Source organism: Sitophilus oryzae, unplaced genomic scaffold (assembly GCF_002938485.1).
Source record: "Sitophilus oryzae breed Bouriz unplaced genomic scaffold, Soryzae_2.0 scaffold_1000_pilon_pilon, whole genome shotgun sequence".
NCBI classification, from domain to species: domain Eukaryota; kingdom Metazoa; phylum Arthropoda; class Insecta; order Coleoptera; family Curculionidae; genus Sitophilus; species Sitophilus oryzae.
In genome coordinates, this window is record NW_022145617.1 from 346,297 (window position 1) to 369,660 (window position 23,364).

The following is a 23,364-nucleotide window of genomic DNA, read 5'->3' on the forward strand; positions in this document are numbered from 1 at the left end:
AGATCTTTAAGTCACGAGGGCAACGGCCCAGCTGCGTCGAAACACCGGTTCCCATTAGAACACCGAAGTTAAGCGACGTAAGGCGATACTAGTGGATGGACGGGTGACCGGTTCAAAACTCTGTATCGTGGTGTTGTCCAATAAAGGCAAAAGTGTAAAATCTATTGACACACACTGTTTATTCACGCCGGTTCGAGGCCCGATGAGATCGGATATCTCGTGAGTAAGACTCGATTTAGACGCTTGCCAAGTCGGTAGGCCATTGACCATGATATGGCCGAGGACCGCGGTTCGGATTCCGCGTAAATAAAGTAGGCCCCTTCCAGATTAGCCCTGGCTGCAAAAAGGAGACAACTGAAATCTTTACTTTACTTTTCGTGTAACGACGCAGATCAAGTCACGAGTTCTGCCTTCTTCTCACAGATCTTTTGTCCTCCTTTTTGCTCTCAATGACAAGTCTGAGCATCTCGCGTCGTTCATCTCTCGTGATGTAACCGCCTGAGTACCTCCTCATTCCTTTCAAAAAGATTCAAAGATTCAAAGTGATTCTTTCAGAAAGAATGAATCACCTTGAATCATCTTTTGAGTGAAATCAAACGTTGGTGTATTTAAAATATTCTTTTCAGTTGCAGCATTGCTTCAAGTTCTGGAGTATCTAGCAGTTCAGGTACCGCCTCCAAAAAAGGCCTAGGTCCTCCAGGACCTATTGATAATAGTAGCTTAGTCGCCGAAAGTACTTTTAAAGTACCCACTTTAACGGGAGAAGGTATGTTGTAATATTTTTTTTACTTTACATTACTTGTATTTATTTTTGTATCATTTTTTTACAGGTGGTCGTTTAAAAAGAGAGACTCCCTTAGCACAGCATAGAGATTTTGAATTAGTACCTGATTCTCTATGGAAGGCTTTATCTATGTGGTATGGAGGTCCATTGCCTTTACCCCGTCAAGTAATACCAACTTAAACTTTAACAGGATTATGAATTTTAAAACAACACTATTTTTTTAGGTTATTAAACCACCAGGAAGATCTGAGGTAGAACTAGAGCTGTACCCGCTGAATTTGAGGATTTTGAGACATCAAGTACAACAGCCTGTCAGTATGGCATCGACGTGGGGTAGTGTTGTCGGAGGGTTAGTATATTGTTGTTATTAGGGATGGTCTATAATGGATTTTACCTATCGATATATTTCAGTTATCGGTATGCCGATAATTATTGTTCTATCAATATATTTCTCAGTTATTATATATTTTATATTAAATAACAAGTGTTTATTGTAGATATGGCGCACTGACTACCGCCGGCTTAGCCCCAGCTTCGCCAGTGTCTTCGATTCGACGTAATCTTTCCCATGTTGCCGCATTTTCTCGTTTGGCCACCATCCAGCAAGTAACCGACTTCCTTTGCGAGCATCTAGGAATAAAAATCGAAGATGCCCGATTGTGGCTGTTGAGGGATCACCAACAACCTTTCTTGCTGGAGGACGAAAGAGCACAACTTCAAGATCTAGGAATAAAGTAAGATTATATTTTTTAGATGACATAAAGTAAAACTTTATGTATGTTGATGACATTCAAAGTATTCTTAACACAAATTTGGGAAGTATGAACAGCATTTCTTTAAGTGGTAAATTAATTTTTTTAAGGTAAATTTCTTTGGGTTAATGTTAAGGGTAAAATTAGCATTAATGCTTATAGAACACTAAGTATGTGGTAATTTAGGGACGCTGACCAAATACTGTTGGAAGTCAGGAATAAAGACCTCACGTGGCCTGAAGAACTTGGACAGCTAGCGGCCAGTGGTGGAAATGAAACGGCTTTAGTAGAACGAAGACCGACGATATGTCTACCTCCAGGTATTTTTTTTCTAAAAAAAATGTTCCGTTTTTTTACAATTTTTTTGCAGGCGCAACTGGTCTTCACAATCTGGGAAACACCTGTTTCATGAACGCCGCTGTACAAGCTGTTTCAAACACCAGACCGCTCACCATGTATTTTCAGCAAGATAATCAGTTGTCTGAATTGAACTGCAATAATCCTCATAGTACTAAAGGGACTGTAGCAAAAAAATATGCGGAGTTATGCAGGTAAAGTAAACGCCACGAATGTTTGGGAGTGATTCATCGCTTGATGAAGTTAGAATCGACACGCGCGCTATCATTTTTACATTAAAAACGTAAATATTTACCGCAGACGTAGGTTATAAAGGCCCGGTCTAATCATCTGCCTGCGCTCCTCCTACTTATTCTAAAATGTTAGCGTGATTGAGACAAATACGATACTATATCGCGTTTCTTTGATTGATTCGTTTTTGTGCGTCAGTCCATTGGTGTGCTTGCAGTGTGACCAATGGGGCATTCCAGTTTATATTTATAACCAAATATATGTTTTGACAAGACTTTGACAGTTAAAACAACAAACTACAACAGATTATATATTGATTATTATATGACTTGAAACACCACGGCACTGGAATTAAGTTTTTTGTGACCTTGAACAGATTAGTTCACATGGTAGCGACCGATGAATCACTCCCAAACATTCGTGGCGTTTACTATAAGCACATTTTTTGTTCATAAATAGGGAGGTATGTGGACCATCTCCGAACCACTTTGTCATAACCGATATATCGCATTATACCGCATGATCGAAAAAAAAACGGCGTCAGCGATGGCTACGAAATGAAGATTACTGTCATTTTATACCGGGTGCGTCTCAAAAGTGGCTCACCCCTATAACTTTTTTATTTTTTCAGATAAAAAGCAATGTTTACTTTATTAGATTAGACTTTTTATAGATTGGAAATGACAGTCTATATTTGCTCAAAAACAAATTGTATTTTAAATCTCAATCTAGAGTGCCATGACTGTGTTAAAAATACTAAGTTTTAATCAAGGAGCCTTGGAAAAATAGATTTGATCGTCTAATGTTTTTAGTGTCTTGCCTTGGCTGGTTAAAAGATGTCGAAATCGTATTTTTAATGATATCTCAATTTTTTCAAATGGAACGAGGGTGGCTCATTAGCATATTTTGAAAAAGCATTTTTTACGAATAATTTGATACCACACACTTGGTATTTCGAGTCAAATTATTGTTATGAACCGCATGTTATAATTTCAATTAAACCATATGCGAAAATGTCAAAAGTTGACATATGATATGTCATTCTATTCAGAGTGTCATTTTCTATCGAATAAAGTAAAAAAATACCAAGGGTGTCATTTACAAATCGAAAGTTGTAGTCATTTCCGGTGAAACCGGAAGTGACAAAAAAACAATTGAATGTGTCAATCTCAATTTACGTCATATTCTAACATACCAAATCTCGTTGTTTTATCTGAAAAAATTAAAAAGTTATAGGGATGAGCCACTTTTGAGATGCACCCGGTATGTAAATTTATATGGGAAATGTCATCGATCGTAATTCCCAGCCAACCGGACGTCGCTTTTTTTTTCGATCATACGGTACTACTGTTGGGCGCTTTTATCGAAGCTTCAAAAATATCGATTTTAGCCAGGTGATATTTGATGATTTTTTAACATCAGTCGTTAATATGTGCAAATGTGCAGTTGATAATGGTTTCGATGTTATTGATATGTTAATGGTTTTGATTTACAGAGTGGTCTGAATTGTATTCGGGAAACTTTGGCAGAATATTCTGCGGTTGAAAATAAAAAAAACTCGTTTAAATTTATGTCCTACAATTCTTCGTTTGAGAGATACAAAGTGTAGAAGTTTTATTTTTATTTCGTATTTTTCCAAATAATTTCTGAAGTAAACATCTACATTTGGATGTAAACCATTTTCAAGATATTTGGAATGGAAATAGTCAATACGTGTCATTATTGACAAAAAATAAACAGGTTGACTAGATAGTTATTTAACTGAAATGATCAATTTGGAGAAACTATTTTTTAAGCTAATCATAGTTTTTTTCTGGAAAAAAATACAATAAAACAGTTTCTGTTGAATCTTTGTTTTTTCTAATTTAAATTCTGTAAATTTCAGGGAACTATGGGCCGGATCTACAAGAAGCGTTGCACCATTGAAGCTAAGATATTGCGTGTCAAAGTATGCTCAACATTTAAGTGGGGGAGGGCAGCAAGATGCTCAAGTAAGTCATGTATTGTTCAGACAGGGACAGCTCAAAGAATGCAAAGCAAGGAAAAAATCAGATTTTAAAAATTAAATCTTAATAACAGAAATATATTTTTACTACAATGTAGTAGCGTACACAGAGCCGTATTCAAATATTCTCAATTTAATTGTGACATTAGAACTACTATGTTCAAATATCACGTTATTTTTCAAATTATATCGAAAATAAACAAACTATTCAACATAAATATTTTAGGAACTTTTGGCATGGTTATTAGATGCTCTCCACGAGGATTTAAACAGGGTACCAAAAAAACAGTATATAGAACTCAAGGACAGCGACGGGAGACCTGACGAGGTTGTGGCTGATGAGGAATGGCAGTACCACCTCAAAAGGGAACATTCTATTATTACCGATTTGTTTCATGGTCAATTAAAAAGCAAAGTAAATATCATAAAATATTGAATTTCTGCTGTGAAATAACGTTCGTGTTTTTGTATTCTGTAGGTGACGTGCAAGACATGCGGTCACGAATCTGTCAAATTTGACCCATTTAACCACTTGAGTCTACCATTGCCTATGGAAAGCTATACGCTATGTCAAATTTTAGGTAATAATATTTAATTTTTACAACTTGTTAATACTAGAGTTTCATTGAATACATTTTAAATAAATAATAATAAAATTAATACAGTTTTCATATCTTTTAGTGGTTAGACTTAACGGGAAGTGCCCTATCAAGTATGGTCTGAGGCTAAACTCTGAAGCTAAATATGGAGATCTTAAGGAACAGCTAAGTGAGCTATGTGGCGTTGATGCGAAGAGATTACTATTAGCTGAAGTAGATACTTGCCAAGTAAGTTATTTATAATACACTGACCGGCGAATTTATAATACACTGACATCTGAAAATTTTCATGGATTTTGATGTTCAATATATTTTAGAAGAATATCCGTATTCCTATTTTACAAGGGAGAACAAAATGTTATTTTGGCGAAGTTTGAAACACCCTGTGGAATTGTTTAACAAAGTCAGGAATTTAAGAATCACTTTATCATCAAGGTGTATTTTTTCTCGATAGTTTGTTTTTGGGTTCATCTCAATAGCTTCATTTTTTTAGAGATATTCGCTTTTGAAGAAGTCAGTAACGATTGATAACAATCTTAGCATTAAAAGTAAACCTTTTCTTTTGGTCATCACCAACACACTTATCAAATAGTGTTTATTTTTTTTTAATATAGTCTCTAAAGTCATATTAAAGGGATGGTTTTAAGTCCAGAAGTTGATCACTTTCATTTTCAATTAAGACAACAATAGCCAATACAATTTCTGGAATGAAAACCATTTCTGCTAGTGTTTCTAGGAGCAAACAGTATTCAATCAAACTACGACCTTGAAGAATTTTGGTTTTTCGGGTTATTAGACCATCGTCGGTTAGAATTGCTTCCTAACGTTTCGCTAGCACGAGTGGCTAGCATCTGCAGAGGTGTGTTTGCTCCGACTGCTCACTCTAGACTGATGCCTCCGCGTCGGGCGTAGCGCATATTTATGCGTCGGCGGAGGGGGCGTGGCTTGTTCGGGTGGTAGTTCTTCCGGAACTGGTCTACTTCTCTGTGCTGCTACTTTGGTCCTAGATATAGCTGGATGCCAAATTCTGTTAAGGTAGAAAGTTTCTTCCTTCCTGTTGAAATTATTTGGAAGTTTGTGAATTTCAACAGCTTCCCTGACCAGACGATGATGATATCCAGATGTTGTGGCAATGACTTGGGTGTCAGTCTAGTGTGAGCAGTCGGAGCAAACACACCTCTGAAGATGCTAGTAGTGATGGGCAAAACTGTTATTTTTAGATAACAGTTGAAACTGTTATAGTTATTTATAAAAAACAGCTTAAAATAACAGCTTAAAAATAATAGGTTTCTTTATTTTATTGCTAAATATCTGAAAGAATATGAGGCGGTCACCGCCAGGCGTATTAACGCAGTTGCAACAATGACGTGCTCGGTGGTAGTATTTCCAGGGTGTCATAACATTTCTAAATATCGATTGTTATCTAAAATACCTCTCTAAAAACGGGGGTTGTTTACAAATAAGCGCTGTTTACAAATTGCGATATAAAAAAGCCAAAATGCCGCCACTCGTCTATATCTATAAATTCCGATCTACCTACGCCCTACCCCTCGATCCGCGTAGATTCTGAATTGCGTAGCAGTGTACAGGGTGCATCTCACTCGACGGGCGAGAAGCTCTTCGTTATGATTTTACCATTTGCGGTCAAAAAATAGCAATATAAGAAAATGTGTAGTATATTCTTCATAAGTAAACCAACTACACACTAGAGTTCGAATTAATTTTACACTTAAACTAGCATGTACAGTTTGACAAATATAGGAAGAGACTTGGGGATAGCACCGGTCGCGCACACGATAGAGAGAGAACGCATTCGGCGGAAGAGAGATGCAGTTACGCTACGAAAAATCTGATTGAAGCAAATTTGTGGGATGTCCACTGCGCATCGGGGGGCGTCTCTTATTTTATATTTCTCACGTCTCTAGCTATACTTGTTAAGTTGTACCCGCGACTTCGTTCGCATCGAATTATTAATTTGTAATGGTGATGATAAAGCAAAGCAAGAATTTCCATTAACATACAAACTGGATAAAATTTTCTCACATTTGCCAAAAATATGCTTTAAACGTCGAGCAGTTTAAGCAGAATCGTGGTTAATCAATTACTCAACTTTTTGGAACACCCTGTATTATTTTTTAAAAAATTTCAAAATATGTAAAAAAACAAAATAAATTATGCGTGTCCAATCGTTTTCCCGAAAGACTAACCGTTTTTTAAATAATAAATATTGTAATATTTGAGGGGCGTTTTCACCCTCTTGGAATTTGAGATTCGAGAAACCCCTCCTTATCGCACCTCTACACCCCACAGTCAATCCGTTTACCAAAAATCAGCTTTAAACGTCAAGCAGTTTAAGCAGAATAGTGATTACTCAGTGGTCATATTTTATGAAACACCCTGTATATATTTTGTAAAAATCTCAAAATATGTAAAACAACAAAATAAAATATACGTGTTTAAGAGTTTTTTCGAAAAACTCACCAGTTTTTAAATAAAAAATATTCTAATATTTGAGGGTGGTTTCACCCCCTTAGAATTTGAGTTTCGAAAAATCCCTTCTTATCGCACCTCTACACCCTAAAGTCAATCCGTTTTCCAAAAATCAGCTTTTTACGTCAAGGGCTTTAAGCAGGATCGTGATTAATCAATGACCAGATTTTTCAAAACACCCTGTATACATTTTTAAAAAATCTTAAAATATTATTCTGAAAATTTTTCAGAATAAATAAATACTTAAATATTGAAACTTAATAACAAAGTATTGAAACATACAGCGCCATAATATCTCGACCTCCGCCCGTTATGCTCGTAACAGGTTGAAAAACAATATGTATCTAAAACAACTGATGCGTTATTCTCCAACCTGTTTCAAACCTCCGATTATCTCGAACGCCGTTCTGTTATGCTCGTAACAGGTAAAAAAACAACATAGCTAAAACAACTGATGCGTTATTCTCCAACCCGTTGCGAGCCTCCATCGACAATCGACCGATGCAGCAGCGCTCCTTTCCCACTCCTGTTATCTCGACAGCCAGGCGTTATGCCCGCAACTGTTTCAAAAAAGCTGCTTCTTTTATATCCTATTATTTTTAAGCTGTTGTCAGCCCAACACGACGCGCCGCGCCGTAGCGCATACCCCACTCCGTTGTCCGTTGTATCTCGCCGCCTGTATCGATGGTTGTCGAAATAATAGGTTTTCCATCCATACTAGTTGTTTTTTGGAATTGCTTCGAGCAGCATCGAATTTCGTGGCGGTGCAGAGCGCCGACTTCGTTTCACGAACACTCGATCTCTGCGTGTCGTTATTTTATATCTGTTATTTTTTAAAAGCAGTAACGGTTGCGTTATGTTATTTCTAAATAATTGTTATAAAATAACAGATAGTTAAATAACAACCCATCACTAGATGCTAGCCACTCGTGCTAGCGAAACGTTAGGAAGCAATTCTAACCGACGACGGCCTAATAACCCGAAAAACCAAAATTCTTCAAACGATGGCCGCGAAAGCCTAAACTACTACATTATACGACCTTGAAGTTACAAAACCAATAAACACTATTTCATTCGTGTGTTGATGAGTCCCAAAAGCAAAAGTATGCTTTAAAAACGAGTTTCTTCAACGAAAAAAGCTATGGGATGAATCAGAAAACAAACTGACCGGGAATAGATGCAGCTTGATGATAAAGTGGTTTTTAGATTCCTTGTTTTGTTAAACCATTTTACAGGGCATTTCAAACTTTCGCTAAAATATCACTTTGTTTACCGTCGTATAAAAGATGGGTATTTTAATTTAAAAAGAGGTTAAAAAGTCAAATAATTCAGTGCTGGCAACTGTTACTTTTGGGTCGGCATTTACATGTGTGGAAGTAAATCGCATAGGGATCTTATTAAGTCGGAGTTAGAGAAATGCGACGGTGTGCTGTTGCGGCGTTGCCGATACGCCTTTCCCTATCAAGTAAAGTAAAATCACGATCGCAAACCGCTTATTTTTAAAAGACTTTTTTCAAGAGATAACTAGATAAAATCATTAGACATGTTTCTGAGCATCTGAAATGGAATTATAAGGATATCGTTAGGGTGTCATTTTTTTATAACGAGAAAACGTCAGTAATCGCGATAATTTAAAAACTCAAGTTTTTAACACATAACAGGCCATAACTCAAGAACCACTTTAGATATTGAAACTTTTTTTTATTTTCAAGGTCGGATATTTTACAATATGTTTATATAAGAAAAATTCGATAAGGTTGTTTCTTCCATTCAAAAATTGCAAACAGTCCATCCGTTTACTTTTAGAGCATAGTAATTTTCAGCAATCGTGTAATTTTTTTATTGATAAAGATTTTCACATACTGTCTACAAAGAACATACAGCAAAGATATTAACAAAGTTCTTGAAAAAACTACAATATATTATTTCTAATAGATTTCGAGATATCGATTTTTGAATTCAGAGTTCTAATTGCGCGACCACTATCGAACACCCACTCAATTCCACTTATTTTTAGCAAAAATGCAAGTGTTTCTAGCTTGCACTTAAAAAAATTCAAGCTATAGGGAAAATTACAACGACTCGTTAATAAATAAACAAATCAAGTATCACGAGACGTAATTAAATCGTGAAGCTGAACGCATGACGTACACCTTTCTCTAGAACTTTAAGTACTGACAGAGGTATTGATTGAGTCGACCAGTCAACTGCAACAAATCTACTATATCCGCTTCCACGTCTCTTAGCGATGTGCACAGTTTCTCGGTTTATTTCATACGTTTGGCAACGTGTTTACTGTCCTCTCTTTGTTCAGTACATTATAAACGCATTGTACTCTTCTTACATACGGAAATCTCGACCCAAGACTAATCTTTGCCAGCCCTTAGTATAATTTTAAAACCCAACTGTGGTAACTTATTTACTCGCGTGAAGAGGTCTATTTGGTTATATGAAATATTTCTGTCAGGTTCGAGCGCTGTTGCCTGATGATAATCGCATCAATCCAGCAACAGCCTGTGAACTTTACGCTTACGAACTTCCTGCAGACTTCAATAACCAGGAAAAGGGAGAGAAGGAACAGGCTGAAGGAGAGGGAGATATTGAGACAGGTATTTTAGGTGTAGTAAAAGTGCTTAATTGTACCAGATATTATAAACGATAATTAAAATCTTGTTGAAGAGACTTATAGACGTGTCTTTGGCTTTCATGTTTTCTTTTATTTTAATTTTTAGATTTATTAAAAGAAATATATTAAACAAAAAAAAAATTGTAGTTTATCTTTAAAATTTGCTAATATGAATTTCTTTAATATTCCCAGAGGCCTCGACGGGCGCCACCGACAGCCCCCTGGCCCGCAGCCCAGAGGTAAGGAGTGGTTCGGCCATTTGCATGCCCAACATTCTATGCTTTAAGGTATGCACGGCCCAGGCCTAGTGTAGTTAGTCGTTTATGTTCATCCCCATTAAATGATCCGTTAATTTACTTTTTACACCGCAATTATTATTGACGTTCATGTATTATTTTGTTTGTCTGACGTCACGTTAGTGGACAGAGCTTAAACAACTTTCCAAAGAAAATCGTAAATGCAGATAAAACTTAGTATACTAGTTTTAAACTTAGTATACTTATGTAGAAACTACCTGTACTTTTTTTATTACCACTACAATCTCAGTTCTTTATTTGTTGACAGGAAATCAACTGTAAAATTGCTTATGGTCTTTTACTTGTATTTACAGCGTTTTCACGAATGGATGTTAAGCTCCGCGGCTAGGTGTCAAAGATTTAAAATAGATGGCCCTGTTTTTTCGAAACCATTGATGCAATTCATAGTTAGAAAAATATCGATATGTCGACGTCGAGCAGTGAACTTTGCCATTCCTTGAAATGCTTAGTCAATTCACGTACTGCCGGCAACAGCGTAACTCTTCAGTTGGTTCGTCGTTTGACTGTAGATCTCAGTCGTTCTCTGTAATGACGGAATATTCCAGTAAAACGCCATAATTAACTAAACTATTTAATAACAGTGATATATTCTCGGGAAGCGGTCTGTTCTAAATCAAACTCAATTTATTCTAAAGCTCTATATTTCGACATGGTTTATGTCTTTCTCAGGAGCGTAAAAAATTAATGTATATGAATATACACAAAATACATCTAGAGAATTACAAAACAAACATGAAAATCAATTTGACACGTACTGAACTGTAGACAGCAGATATTGTACTCAGTACTATGTATCTCTCTCTCTATGTCTATATCTCTCTATTTATGTCTATTTATCTCTCTGTCTCAATTCCACTACGTTTCAAATTTTTTTTTTAAATTCTGTTGTAAAATAAATTTAAATGTTAAATATATGTCTATCATGGACAAAAACCGGAAATATGGTAAATTAGAGGGTACGCCTGATATCCGCAGACAAACGGTGCAAAAATTGAAAAGTTATACTGTTTTCCGACAATACGTAAAATGACTAGGCATTCCAGGGAATGACGAAATTCAGTATATGACGCCGACAGAATTCATGGATTATTTACAGTAGTAGAATCCATGTTTCAGAGACATCAATGTATTTTTTGCTTTCCTAGCCCAAAGTAATAAATAATACATTACAATAAGCTAAATATTTAGAGAATATAATTACACCATTCTATTTTTGCAATATAAACGCAGCTTTAGAGATTACATATTTATTATGCCTTAATATCAATGAGACTAAAACTGCTTTCTTATCTTATTAATTAGATTATTTGTAATTTATTCTATCATTATTTTACTGAAATCTATCTAGATAGTGTCCAGTATATTTGAAAAGGTAATACATTTATTAAATCGCATTGTTTAGAAATAATAGAGCTTGCTATAATATTGAAAAACTATAAATATATCAATTACACTTTTAAAAAGAATTCCTTAAATCTTAGGTTTTGTTTCTAGAGATTTTTCAAAAAAAATTGGTTATCTATAACATTTTATAGAATTATAAAAACTTAATGAGAATTTGTGATTTATTTTTGTTTTCTGTTTTAGAAATTTGTTGTTTGTTTATGTATATATGTGTATTGTCTTCTGTGAATATTCTAAGAGAGAAAAATACATTTTCTTATTTTGTTTTCTCTTCTAGTATAGAATATTGGGTATGTCTTAGTATTTAGTCAGATTTTGTTATAAAAGTGTCGATATAGTCACTGTTGCATTTTATGTTTACTGAACGCGATTTTAGAGGAATGAAAATTCCATGCTAAGACTGCTTGTTATTTTGCTTTTCAGACTAAGAAGGAACCATCGTTGAATAAAAGCATTCCATTCAAAAGGTCGACTATATCGATACATTCCAATAGCTCTTCGAACACGACAGGTATTGTATAGTATTTCTCGTATAACTTTTTCCAATATGACAACAGTGTCATAAATAAGCCCATTTTTTTAATACAAATAATATGGTAGTAGTAGATTACTAGTAGAATTTTGTAAAAATACATTACAGAACACCATGTGCAAATATCAAATTACATTGATACTGAAAGAATTTCGAACTTCCATTGCCTTTATGTAATTTAAGATTCGATATATCACTTAAAAAATAGTAGTTTTCTTTGTCTAAAATGCTCAACGCTATTTTTTTAACTTAAGATTTTATTATAGAAAGGTTAAAGAGTTTAATTAAAATATTTATTGAAAAAAAAATATATTTACTATATATAATGTTACAGGTGCCTTTGATCCTTCTAACCTACATAGACCACCGTCATACCTTATAGCAGTACACAGGAAATGCGTCATACAAGAAACTTACTTCCTATCCCAACAAAAAAGCAAGCCAAGTCTATTTGGAATGCCCCTATTATTGGGATGCAATTCTAGCAGCACTTGCAGAGATCTATACGATCTAGTTTGGGGCCAAGTTACCAGACTGCTCAGCCCTCTACCACAAAGCGATCAAACTAACCACGCTACAGACTGGTACGTGCAAAAATGGGACTAGTGAATTAGCGTATAACAATATATTTTCCTTTCAGTGATGATTCCTTAGGTTACGAATTCCCGTTCACATTAAAGGCGGTCTTGGCTGGCGGACAAATTTGCGCTATCTGTCATTGGACGAAATTTTGTCGGGGTTGCCCTCTACCTTGTTCAGACGAACCTCTGTTGCATAGGTGTGGTTCTACCGGGGCTCAGACTATGCATATCGCTATCGACTGGGATCCCACAGCTCTACATTTGCGATATCAAACTAGTAGAGAGAAGGCAAGAAATGCTTTGATGATAAATATTTTTTTCTTCTTATTTCTATGTCTGTTATTGTAGTTATGGCAAGAAGATGAATCCGTAGCAAGGTGTCTTAAACTTCATACTGAACCGATAGATCTTGATTACTGTTTGAGGGCCTTTACCTCGGAAGAACGGCTCGAAGCCAAGTATCATTGTAGTAGATGTAACGATAAACAACCTGCTACGAAAAAGTTACAGATTTGGAGGTTACCTCCTATACTTGTAAGTGGTGTAAACCTGGAGTCTCATGTATCCGATATCCGACGATACAATATTAATTTTATTGGTTGAATTTAAACACTGATAATGAGTTAGAAATATCTGTAATTTTTAAATTTATTGCATTCTCATGCCTGCGTTTTTCGTATTGTTACGTTTTTCTTCAGTTCCGTGTGGATAGAAAGTCACAATTTATTTAAACACAATTTATTCTACACTAAGTAACAAAAACAATAATGATAAAAGACTTAAAGAACTATTTACAAACTATTTATAACTATCTAGAAAGAATATATTTTGAATTTAGCGCGGCAACTGTACTCGTCTATTTGTTTCTGTCCTCCTCAAGCCTCAGGCGTCGGCTTATATACCCACAGCTAAACAGTTCTCGAATAGTCCATTAGATGTTAGATCATTAGGTGCATAGAGAAGGTTTAGAATGTTCTTGTAGGCACTCCTCCATTCCAGTGGAACTCGATTGTTCTCGAACGTTCGAATGAATCATTACGGTGTCTATTCTTTAATGCGATATTAAGGTCATATGGGGGGTGGGACATATTAGTTAATTAGGTTAGGCCGAGTTCACACGGGTCCGCAACAGTATAATACGAATCGCTTGTGATTGGTCAAAAACATTTGACAATGACAATTCACATAACTTTCCAATTGAACCATTTATGCGGTGCGTACGACTCGTTCTGTGTGTGCGTACCTTTATTAGAGGAACTTAATAAAAGCCTAGTTCACAGACGGCCAGCGCGATTGTACACCAATGCTAGGTGGGAGTGGAAAGTACCTGCCGTATGTTACCGGTCCTGGACTTAAGGACCGAGACTAGAAGAACTAATTAAAAGGCTAGTTCACGAGAATCTATTCGGTCCGCAGTTCCGAGTTTTAATACAAGGCGACAACGACAGATCCGGCCTTGGAAATTGTCGTGGATATGTTTTTAATTTTTAGTTTGTTCTTTGAATATTTTATGGCAATGGTTTCACTTTAGGTCCCTCAAATTAAGAAATATTTTATAAAACGAAGTAGATATTCTAACGTTTTAAACATAAATAAAGAGCTTAAAGTGAGGACAATGTAAAATAAGAGTGAACATTTTACCTTCATATTTATCATTTAGCTTCACCTACATGTGTCAGTATTAAATATTTTTAGTGTCAGTATTATTATCTGCTCCAATTAATTTGTGATATAGTTTTTTAAACTCTGATTTGAGTTCGTTTTTTAATTTTTTGTTTCTGTCTGCAATAAAACTTACCTATATGTTTTTAATATAGGCAATTGCACCTCTCATAATATTTCGTGCATAATAAAAATTATACAAATCATACTATGAATAGTTCTGACTTATATCGAACCTCTCCAAAAAAATCCTATATGGGTATTTCGCCCCTGCAAGAAAAATCTATAAAATAAAATAGTTATTTTTTTTTAAACACTTCTGCGTTAATCCAAACGATAAACAACCTGAAAAAAAAGTGTGAAAAAAAGTTTTTACAAAAAATAACTATTTTATTTTGTAGATTTTTCTTGCAGTGGCGAAATACACATATATAGGATTTTTTGGAGAGATGAATACGCCACATAGGTATAGACATTTTTTACAACGAACCCATGAGCAAGCAGCGGGGATGTCAGTGTTTGTCGGGAACTAATGTGCACTAAAGACCTAGTTCACGGAACTATTCCTCTGGAGGAACTAGAATTCCCACCTCTATGCGGGACTGATCGCTTAAAAATCCCTTGCTGGTATGGGCGGCTAATCAAAGGAATAAACGGTTATCATCTACGGGCATCGGATACATTACACCAGAAATTTTAAGTAAAGACATGTTATTGGTTTGTTTTTTCTCCATTTTATTTCAGATTGTACATTTGAAACGGTTCGATTATGTTAATAATAAGTGGGTGAAAACGCAAAAGGCTGTCAATTTCCCATTTAAAAACTTCGATCCTACAGCTTATCTTGCCTCAGTGCCTCAGGAAACTATACTTAGGCATCGTCAGTTGATGGAAGAAAAAATGAGAAAAGAAGATGAGATGCTACATGGTACGTATTCTGAAATCTGGATTTAATACTTTTTTATTTTATACATTTGTATATAAATTGAAAAATTGATAACTGACAACATTTCCGTGACTACCGTCATAAACTTTACTTGATGCGACAGCGTGCTGTCTTTTTATAGAATGTAGAATGAGTAAGAGGGGGGGGGGTTAATAACTGCGACCTTAAAGATCTATTGTGCCCCCCTTCCTTGAGTCATCACACAATCTATAACCCATCATATCCGTATTGTAGAGGGGACAGGGTATTTCCCATCCTCCTCTGACAACAGTTCTTCTTCCGAGTACACACCCTTCCATGGTTGGAGTTTGGATCTCCGTGCCGCTCTTCACAGTCGAGGAGCTTGCCTCCGGCTGAGGAACCCGTGAGGTGGAGGCTGGAGGATCTGTCTCCATTTTCTCCAACTCTTTAACTTGGTCTCTCCTTAGACCTGATACCGGTGTTGTCCCGTATCTATAATAGAGGATATGTCCCTCTTTCTCTATTGCCTCCTTGGATTTGAGGTCAATTCCTATTGTGACGACCGGACCATGACCCTCCCCCCTTACATTGAAGTTCTGACCTTGGATAAGGCTCAGCAGGTAGGTGGTGTCTTTCCCCTTGCTCCTAGGCAGAAAGACCGTTATGGCCGCCCCTTTAGGGATGTTTTCTCCCTTCACTGCGACCAGTTCCGGCTCTTGCCAATTTTTAAGCTTAGGTGCGATTTCCACCAACCAATTAGCCAATTCTTGAGATACACAATCTATGAGGTTCATGCCCACCCGAAAGTGTATCCCCGCAAAACGCAGCTGACCCATATTTTGTAGATCGTTGTGTTGCGATCCGATCGCCACTACTTCGTCCAGTATAGCCTCTTCTAGAGACGTTTGCTGGTCGGTGGTCAGAGCAACCTCTAGGAAATCCTTTAGCAGCACCGCCATTTTCACTTGTCCAGCAATAGCGGCAAAGCTGGTGATACGTCCCTGTTTGCCTCCCGGTGTTGGTCGGCTTTCCATCCTGGCTTTTTTCTCTCCCTGCCGGAGAAGAGGTGAGAGGTTCTCGCTCCCTCTCTTGCCCTTTGTTGGAGATGAGTCAGGTTGTTTCTTGGTTTCTTTACTCTCCCCTTTTCGGAGGAGTGTTTTCGCTTTTGCTTCCCTGGAGCAAGTGCTTCGTGGAGCAGTCGGAGGTATCTCCGTGCTTCTGCTCCGCTAAGACCTACTCTCAGAGGATCGTCTAGCCCGCCTGGTTCATCCCGGCCGGGTAGACTAAACGGTAGCTTATGTCGCTTATTGGGTCTAAAGGTAGGCTCCCGACCCTTGCTGAAGAAGGTTGTGTGCCATTTGTGGAGGAGTCTTTTTATAACCATGGTCCATGGTATAAGATAAGCAAAAGTGCTCTCTAGGTTTCAAACGAATTTTTATTTATTAGAAATTTAATATTATTAGAAATTTAATTATTTCTAATAAATTAGTTTTGTTTATTTCTTTATATTTTATTTCTTCCTTACAGATGAGAAAATTTTGGAAGACGTAAGTGAGGCGTCAATGTCTAGTACCAGAAGCAGTACTCAGGAAAACTCAATTTTAATCATGGATAATACAATGGGCGAAGATCAAAAGGAAATTAAGCATAACGAAGATGCTTCTACATCAAGTGGAAATGTATGCAACGGTGAACAGTGCAAGTTGTTGGAATGCGGACAAGAAGAAAACAAAAGTTGTAATTCTAGTGGAAAAGATGAAGTAGATAACATTGTATGTTATAATTTTTACGCAGTTAATTTTTTACAACACTAACTAATAATATTTTTTACAGGGTCTAACCAGCACGCCCAAACTAAGACCTGAGAGGGTTAATAAAGTTAGGTCTAGGTTAATTTCAACCAGTCTTCTTAAAACGCCCATTATCGATGAACATCTCAAAGATTATCACGAACATAAACTGCTGCCTGGACAAGATCCCTTCGATTTAAAATACCAGTTATATGCTGTTGTGGTAAGTCAATTGATTAGTAGTGATGGGAAAATTCCATTATTTCAATAATCCAATTATCAGGTTATGATAAATAGTCATGAGTCTGTGGTTGGTTCTTTGTGAACCAACCACAGACTTCACTTCTGGGGTGCTCCAATTTCACCGTTGTTCGCCGAAATTTTTATAACCACTTTGAAAAATGTTTATTATTTATATTTTCTGTATCTAGTTAGGCACCGTTAAAAACGATAATAATAGGTTTGTTCCAACCAGCATTTCGGGATCGTTTCGAAATCGTACTCGAATCGGTTTTCTTGCACTTTGTTAGCATGCGCGGACTTCGAATAGTTTCGTGACGGTGCAAAAAGCATCAACGTTGGAACGCTTTGTGGATTGTTTTTGGGACTGTCAAAAGTGTCAAGCGTGCCTGTATCGATCGTTTTTTTTGTTTTTGTTTAGAATTTCATAACATAACCCTATTATTTTTGTTTGCAATTTGCAATAATAATAATTATTATTCTTGAAATGTAGAATTTCATAACATAACCCTATTATTTTTGTTTGCAATTTGCAATAATAATAATTATTATTCTTGAAATGGAGAATCAGAATCCAGTAATTGTTGGTAAGTGTTGTTTCAACTGTATACTCACTAACTCACTTACCTATCCTCTCTTTTATGATCCTGTTATGCGTAGTTTCCTGTTATTTCATTGCAGTGGTAGAATCTTTGAACATTATTTTATAAATAAAAAATTAATTAAAACCTCCGAACGATTTACTCCACACAAACTCACAAGCAAAAGTATAACCCACACGCATTCGAATTCGTAAAAAATAACCAAGACAGAAGCATCAGGCGGACGCCCGACCAGAATCAGCTGTTAAAAATCGATAATCCCTGCCAATATGCTTTAATGCGCCAGTCAACCCAAACAGTTCTCAATTTGTACCATGTACCGAAATTACCGTTCTGAAATCGTAACTAAACAATCTCAAGGTAGGTTGATACGCAAATAGGATCGACCGATAACCGTCAAATCTTGGTTGGAACACATTTGAATTACTGCGCACGAGCGTGATCGTTCGGTGACGGTACTGCGGCGGTTTGGAACAAACCTAATGTAAACGACCGAGAAATTTTTGAACACATATTTTATGGCTCCTCTTGTAAACTCTTTAAACCCAATCCAATAGCAAATATTAGAGATGAGCAACAAATCGCAAACTGCGATTCAATCGCAACGATTTTAATTGCGATTGATTTGACTGCGATTTTTTCTTAAAATGACTAATTTATTTTTGTTTCCTAAAATATTTTGATTAAAAGAAAATATGTAAAAGTGGGCAACGCCGTACCGGTCTAGCATAATCACGTGACTAAAATTTTATTTGATATGAACTATAGACGGTTAGTTCTAAGAAAAAATAATATAATGAAATATATTTCAGAGTCATTCTGGTCTACTTAATGGTGGACACTATATTTCGTATGCGTGCAACCCCAATGGAAACTGGTACTGTTATAATGACAGCTCTTGTCGAGAAGTAATGGCAGAGTGTGACGTTTCGAAGTCTACATTGTCGTTAAATAGCAGCAAAGGCTCGTCTTCTGGTTGTACGCCACTGGGGAGAAGAAAAAATCCACCAGAGAATCAATCGCAACAAAGAAAAGGTAAACAAAAGTTTATTGAGGATTTTCATCTTTGTTTGTTACAAAATGTTTCTAAAAAATATATCTCTCTATTCAGAGACCTAGATAATTCTTTTTATAAGTTGTTTGTTGTTTTACAGTATGTCTTCAGATTGTCTTTACGAGAAGGAACACTTTATTATTCACATTATGAGAAAAATGCATTCTTTATAAAATGTTTGCTTGTTCTAAAATGGTTAATACCGTTTATATTTTTCCAAATTTCCATACCGTTTTAGAGAAAATAAAAAAAAACATGAAAATATAGTAGGATTTTCTAAAAATCCTGTCCCAAAATCCAAAAAAACGCGTTTCTGTGGTAATATAATTTCAACAAATAATTTGTAAACAAAACAATCCACTTTTGCCCACAGGGTGTTTTGAAATTGTGATAAGAAACAATATACGGTAATCGCAAAACAATTTCCAATGCACTCCATCTCAAAGATTTGGCTTCAATTTATGTTCCTTACTAGAAATATTCTTATAATATATTTGAAAAAACACAATAAATCGATCTACAAACTGGTAAAAAAATTATGAAAATCGAATGAAAAATAAGAAAGCTTTTAAACATAAAAATTGGCAAAAATTTTAGGATAGCGTAATTTTTGGCTGGGAAGTGCATTGCTGTTTAAAACAAAATAAATTTTTTAACTGTAAATAATGTCTGAATAGATAATATATTTGTAGCAAGTACGGGATCCACAGATTCAGAACGTACGGCGCCTTTGGCTACGGTAGACACTTCTATAGGATCGTCCGGCAACGGTTTTGACAGCGGCAACGGGTCGGAAAACAGCGACAGGACATCTGGAAATGGAGTGTCAAGCAAACCGTCGAATTCGCCTTACACTGGTAGGCGGTCCACTAGTAGCAGTACAGGCAGTATGGGCAATCTTGCCAATGGTTTTAGGTAAATATTTAATCCAACAAATTTTATCATACTTTATTTGTTTATCGTGATAGTTTATTTGTTTATCGGGATACTTTATTTACGAGTCGTTGTAATTTTTCCTATAGCTTGTAAATTTTTAAGTACAAGTGTTTCTAACTTTTGGTAAAAATAATAATTGAGCTGGTGTTCGACAGTGGTCGCGCTATTAAGCCTCTGAATTCAAAAATCGATATCTCGAAATCAATTAGAAATAACTGATTGTATTTTTTTTTCAAAAACTTTCTTAATATTTCTGCTATATTTTCTTCACAGAGAGTATGTGAAAATGTTTATAAATAAAAAAGTTACACGATTGCTGAAAATTGCAATGCCCTAAAAGTAAATGGATGAGTTTTTTAAAAAATTTGAATGGAAAGAAAACAAGCCTATCGAATTTTTCGAAAAATTGGAAATATTGAATTTTTCGAGAAATTCATATTTTTGATATCGAAAGATATTCTCAGTGAAGTGTGTTTATCACAGTTTATCACATTTTACCGACGATATTTTTTATAAAAATCGAAGAAAACACTATTAATAGACAATGTAAAGTCAATAAATCCTTTAATGACGAAGAAGTATGTACCTATGAACCAATTTTTATATAAAATTTCAAATATTTTCAGAGATAAAATAGTTCAAGTCAAAAAAAGTATAGACATTCTTAAAAATGACCACAGTTTGCAATTATACAGTTTAAAATATAATAAAGGATTGTGTTAAGTTTTCTTCTCCAGCTTGTTTTATTTTAATTAAGTAACATTAAAAAACTTTAACTCTCATTTTCTCAATAATTATCTTCTAGAACTTGATCCAGTTCACTTCTGAACCCCTAATATATTTGTTATTTTATTTCAGATGTACCTATAACAACGCTAAAATACCGAAAATCGACACCAGTTCCGCTTACATCCTGTTCTACGAACGTTCCGGTCTGGATTACAAGCCGTATTTACCCAAGGTGGTGCCATCTGCCGACGGTTCTAGTCATGCCACAGCAGACGACGTGGACGAAGCCGAGAGTGAACTGCGTAAGCAACTTTGCAGTATACAGTAGTAGTCTGTTTTAACTTGATTATGCTTAGTTTTGTGAAAAAAATAACATACTGAACTAGAAGAATCCTCTGTTTTAATATTGTCTTGTTTTGTGCATTTTTGTTGAGATTAGTTTGCTTCTAGTTCAATATGAACTATTCGTTTGAATTTGTTATTTCGTGGGTACAAGATCGGAATTTAATAGGCCGCCTATTTTAGTATTTTTTCGTGTTTTAAGTTATTTTAAAATAATTTTGTTTTTATGCAATAATTCTCTGCCCTCAAAAATGATTACTTTGTTCAGACAAACAACATTTTAGATCAACATTGGAAATAAACACGTCGAAATGGTCTAGGAGAGAAAGGTGAAACTGCTGTATTTGTAAATAAAAGAATTTTAAGATCCAAGATTGGTATGCAGTATGTCATAGGCTGATGTTCTGGTTCTGTTTTTTTCTTAGTTGTTGTCGCTTCTTACCTTTACTTGTAAACTTGATAAAATTCCTAAGTATTTGGATCATTTTTTGTAGAATAAAGATTTGTTCGACGCAGTTTATTTTGATATTATGGTGTCTGTGTGTTTAAAGTTGTAAGTAGTTGTAATTAATAATGCAAAGGCATCATCTTGACCGTGAAACTCAGTTGTGAGCCATAGATATGATAAGAGGCGGGTGGGAATATAAGAGACGTGGCAGCCGGCAGTAAGCTCGACCAGAAGTAGCATTGGTTGTTTGTGGTAATGATATAGGGAGACCGGTGAAGTGAGGGAAAGACATTTTGGCTCTAGAAGGGTAACTGAGCTTGTAACAGATTCATCCGGATTCAAGCACTTCGGACTCCACACCTGACAGCTTCTCAAATAAGAAATGAGCACCACCTGAAGCGCAGAAATAGCGTTCAGCAAGTGGATGTCAGAACTCAAACTGTTAGGGACAGATTGTATGAAGATAGACTGCATGTCCGACCCGTTAGAGTTCCTGTGTTGGCACGATTAAACCGCGGAAGGAGATTAAAGGTTGATTCTCACTATACCTTCCATATCAGCTTCCTTCCGTTTACATAAAATATTATATCGTGTACAGTACGTCTGCTGGATCTGTGTCTATGAAAGGAATGCGGACAAAAAGCATTGTCGAATTTTTATTGATGGGACGCGTCGTCTAATTTTTTACGAAAAACATCGAGAGAATATCGTTTCCCCCCTCTCACGGATACCCCGTAGTTACAGAACGGACAGGCGTACTGTAAATGAATAGGACAATGCACACTACCCGTTCCGTTTCCCTTCCGTTCCATATCCTTTCCTTCCATACATTTTTGTTGGCGGACGGACTGAAGCGTATCGTGAACAGCGTTGTCAAGTCACATTTGTATCAGCTTTGTTAAAATTTTGATAATAATTACTTATTCTTTCACCTCTTAATTAACATTTTTCAAAAGATACAAATTTTTAAAATAAAACTTTCGTAATGATATAAATAATTGCACAATAAAAAGTATGGAACTGATACGGAACGGAAGCTTACGTATAGCGTCAATACAATAAAAATACGGAACGAATATTGGATGGAAACGGAAGGTATAGTAAGAATCAACCTTTAAATGGGCCGAGGATCACGTTATTTGGGTTTGAACAAAAACTGGGATAGTGTGCTCTTCACCGGCGAATCCAGGTTTGGTTTGAGACCAGATTCCAGAAGAATAAGGTTATGAAGACTGTTAGGAAATGCTTGTCGTCTGGAAAATATCCATGAGGTGGATTGGGGAAGAATTTATTCTATTGCAGGATAATAGATCTGTTCACTAAAAAAAATTTGCACTAAAAGTGGTAAAAAATTAATGTTTTAGTATTATAATACCAATTAAATAACTTTTTTTTTCAAAAAAATAAACTCCTTTGACAAGAGAGACTCTTGGAGTTATGCGCTCCGTTCAAATTAAATAAACGCGCTCTCATTGGCCTGACGTCACATGCCTGCCGCACGCTGCTCCGCTTGCGACGGCAAGACCGTCATTCAGTTTGACTGTGACACTCCCTATACAAGGTATTGAAGTACCGTCGACATTTTCAGCAGTTACATTATTATCAGCCGACCATACCAATAGGTATGGTAGGCTATTAGGATCGGCAAAAATAAAGTTTTTTTTAATTTCACTCAAAATGAGTTACCTGGGTCATAAATGACCTAAATACAAAATATTTTCATGGTGTCTGTCTGTCCGTCTGTAACACGATAACTCAAAAACCGCTGAACCGATTTTAACCAAATTTGGCACAAAAATACTGTGGCACCCGAGAATCTGGCCATTAGTTTTTGGTAGGGGTGGGGGGTTGGTAAGGGGGTATGGGAGGGGGATAAAAATTTAAAAAAAAATCGTAACTCCAAAATTACAGTAGCTAGCGAAACGCGGTTTTCAAATTAAGATTAGGAATAATATTTGCAACAAAATTTGTAATAA

The 23,364-nt window shown here is 35.9% G+C and overlaps 1 protein-coding gene across 3 annotated transcripts in view; it reads left to right on the forward strand.

Moving 5' to 3' along the window:
- Nucleotides 1-23,364, forward strand: part of LOC115874141 (ubiquitin carboxyl-terminal hydrolase 32) — a 76,611-nt gene that overhangs the window by 46,905 nt on the left and 6,342 nt on the right. The window contains exons 10-31 of one of the 3 annotated variants that reach the window (XM_030889270.1): nt 627-766; nt 831-949; nt 1,009-1,133; nt 1,282-1,518; nt 1,723-1,856; nt 1,907-2,087; nt 4,010-4,115; nt 4,356-4,544; nt 4,608-4,710; nt 4,811-4,956; nt 9,686-9,827; nt 10,037-10,131; nt 11,989-12,076; nt 12,432-12,681; nt 12,738-12,966; nt 13,027-13,212; nt 15,085-15,268; nt 16,775-17,019; nt 17,081-17,260; nt 18,692-18,914; nt 19,626-19,848; nt 20,728-20,900. In XM_030889270.1, coding sequence (XP_030745130.1) covers nt 627-766; nt 831-949; nt 1,009-1,133; nt 1,282-1,518; nt 1,723-1,856; nt 1,907-2,087; nt 4,010-4,115; nt 4,356-4,544; nt 4,608-4,710; nt 4,811-4,956; nt 9,686-9,827; nt 10,037-10,131; nt 11,989-12,076; nt 12,432-12,681; nt 12,738-12,966; nt 13,027-13,212; nt 15,085-15,268; nt 16,775-17,019; nt 17,081-17,260; nt 18,692-18,914; nt 19,626-19,848; nt 20,728-20,900 — 3,698 coding nt within the window. Of the gene's footprint in view, nt 1-626; nt 767-830; nt 950-1,008; nt 1,134-1,281; nt 1,519-1,722; nt 1,857-1,906; nt 2,088-4,009; nt 4,116-4,355; nt 4,545-4,607; nt 4,711-4,810; nt 4,957-9,685; nt 9,828-10,036; nt 10,132-11,988; nt 12,077-12,431; nt 12,682-12,737; nt 12,967-13,026; nt 13,213-15,084; nt 15,269-16,774; nt 17,020-17,080; nt 17,261-18,691; nt 18,915-19,625; nt 19,849-20,727; nt 21,963-23,364 lie in introns of those variants that run through there. The other 2 variants (XM_030889381.1, XM_030889314.1) reach the window with 2 other exon arrangements.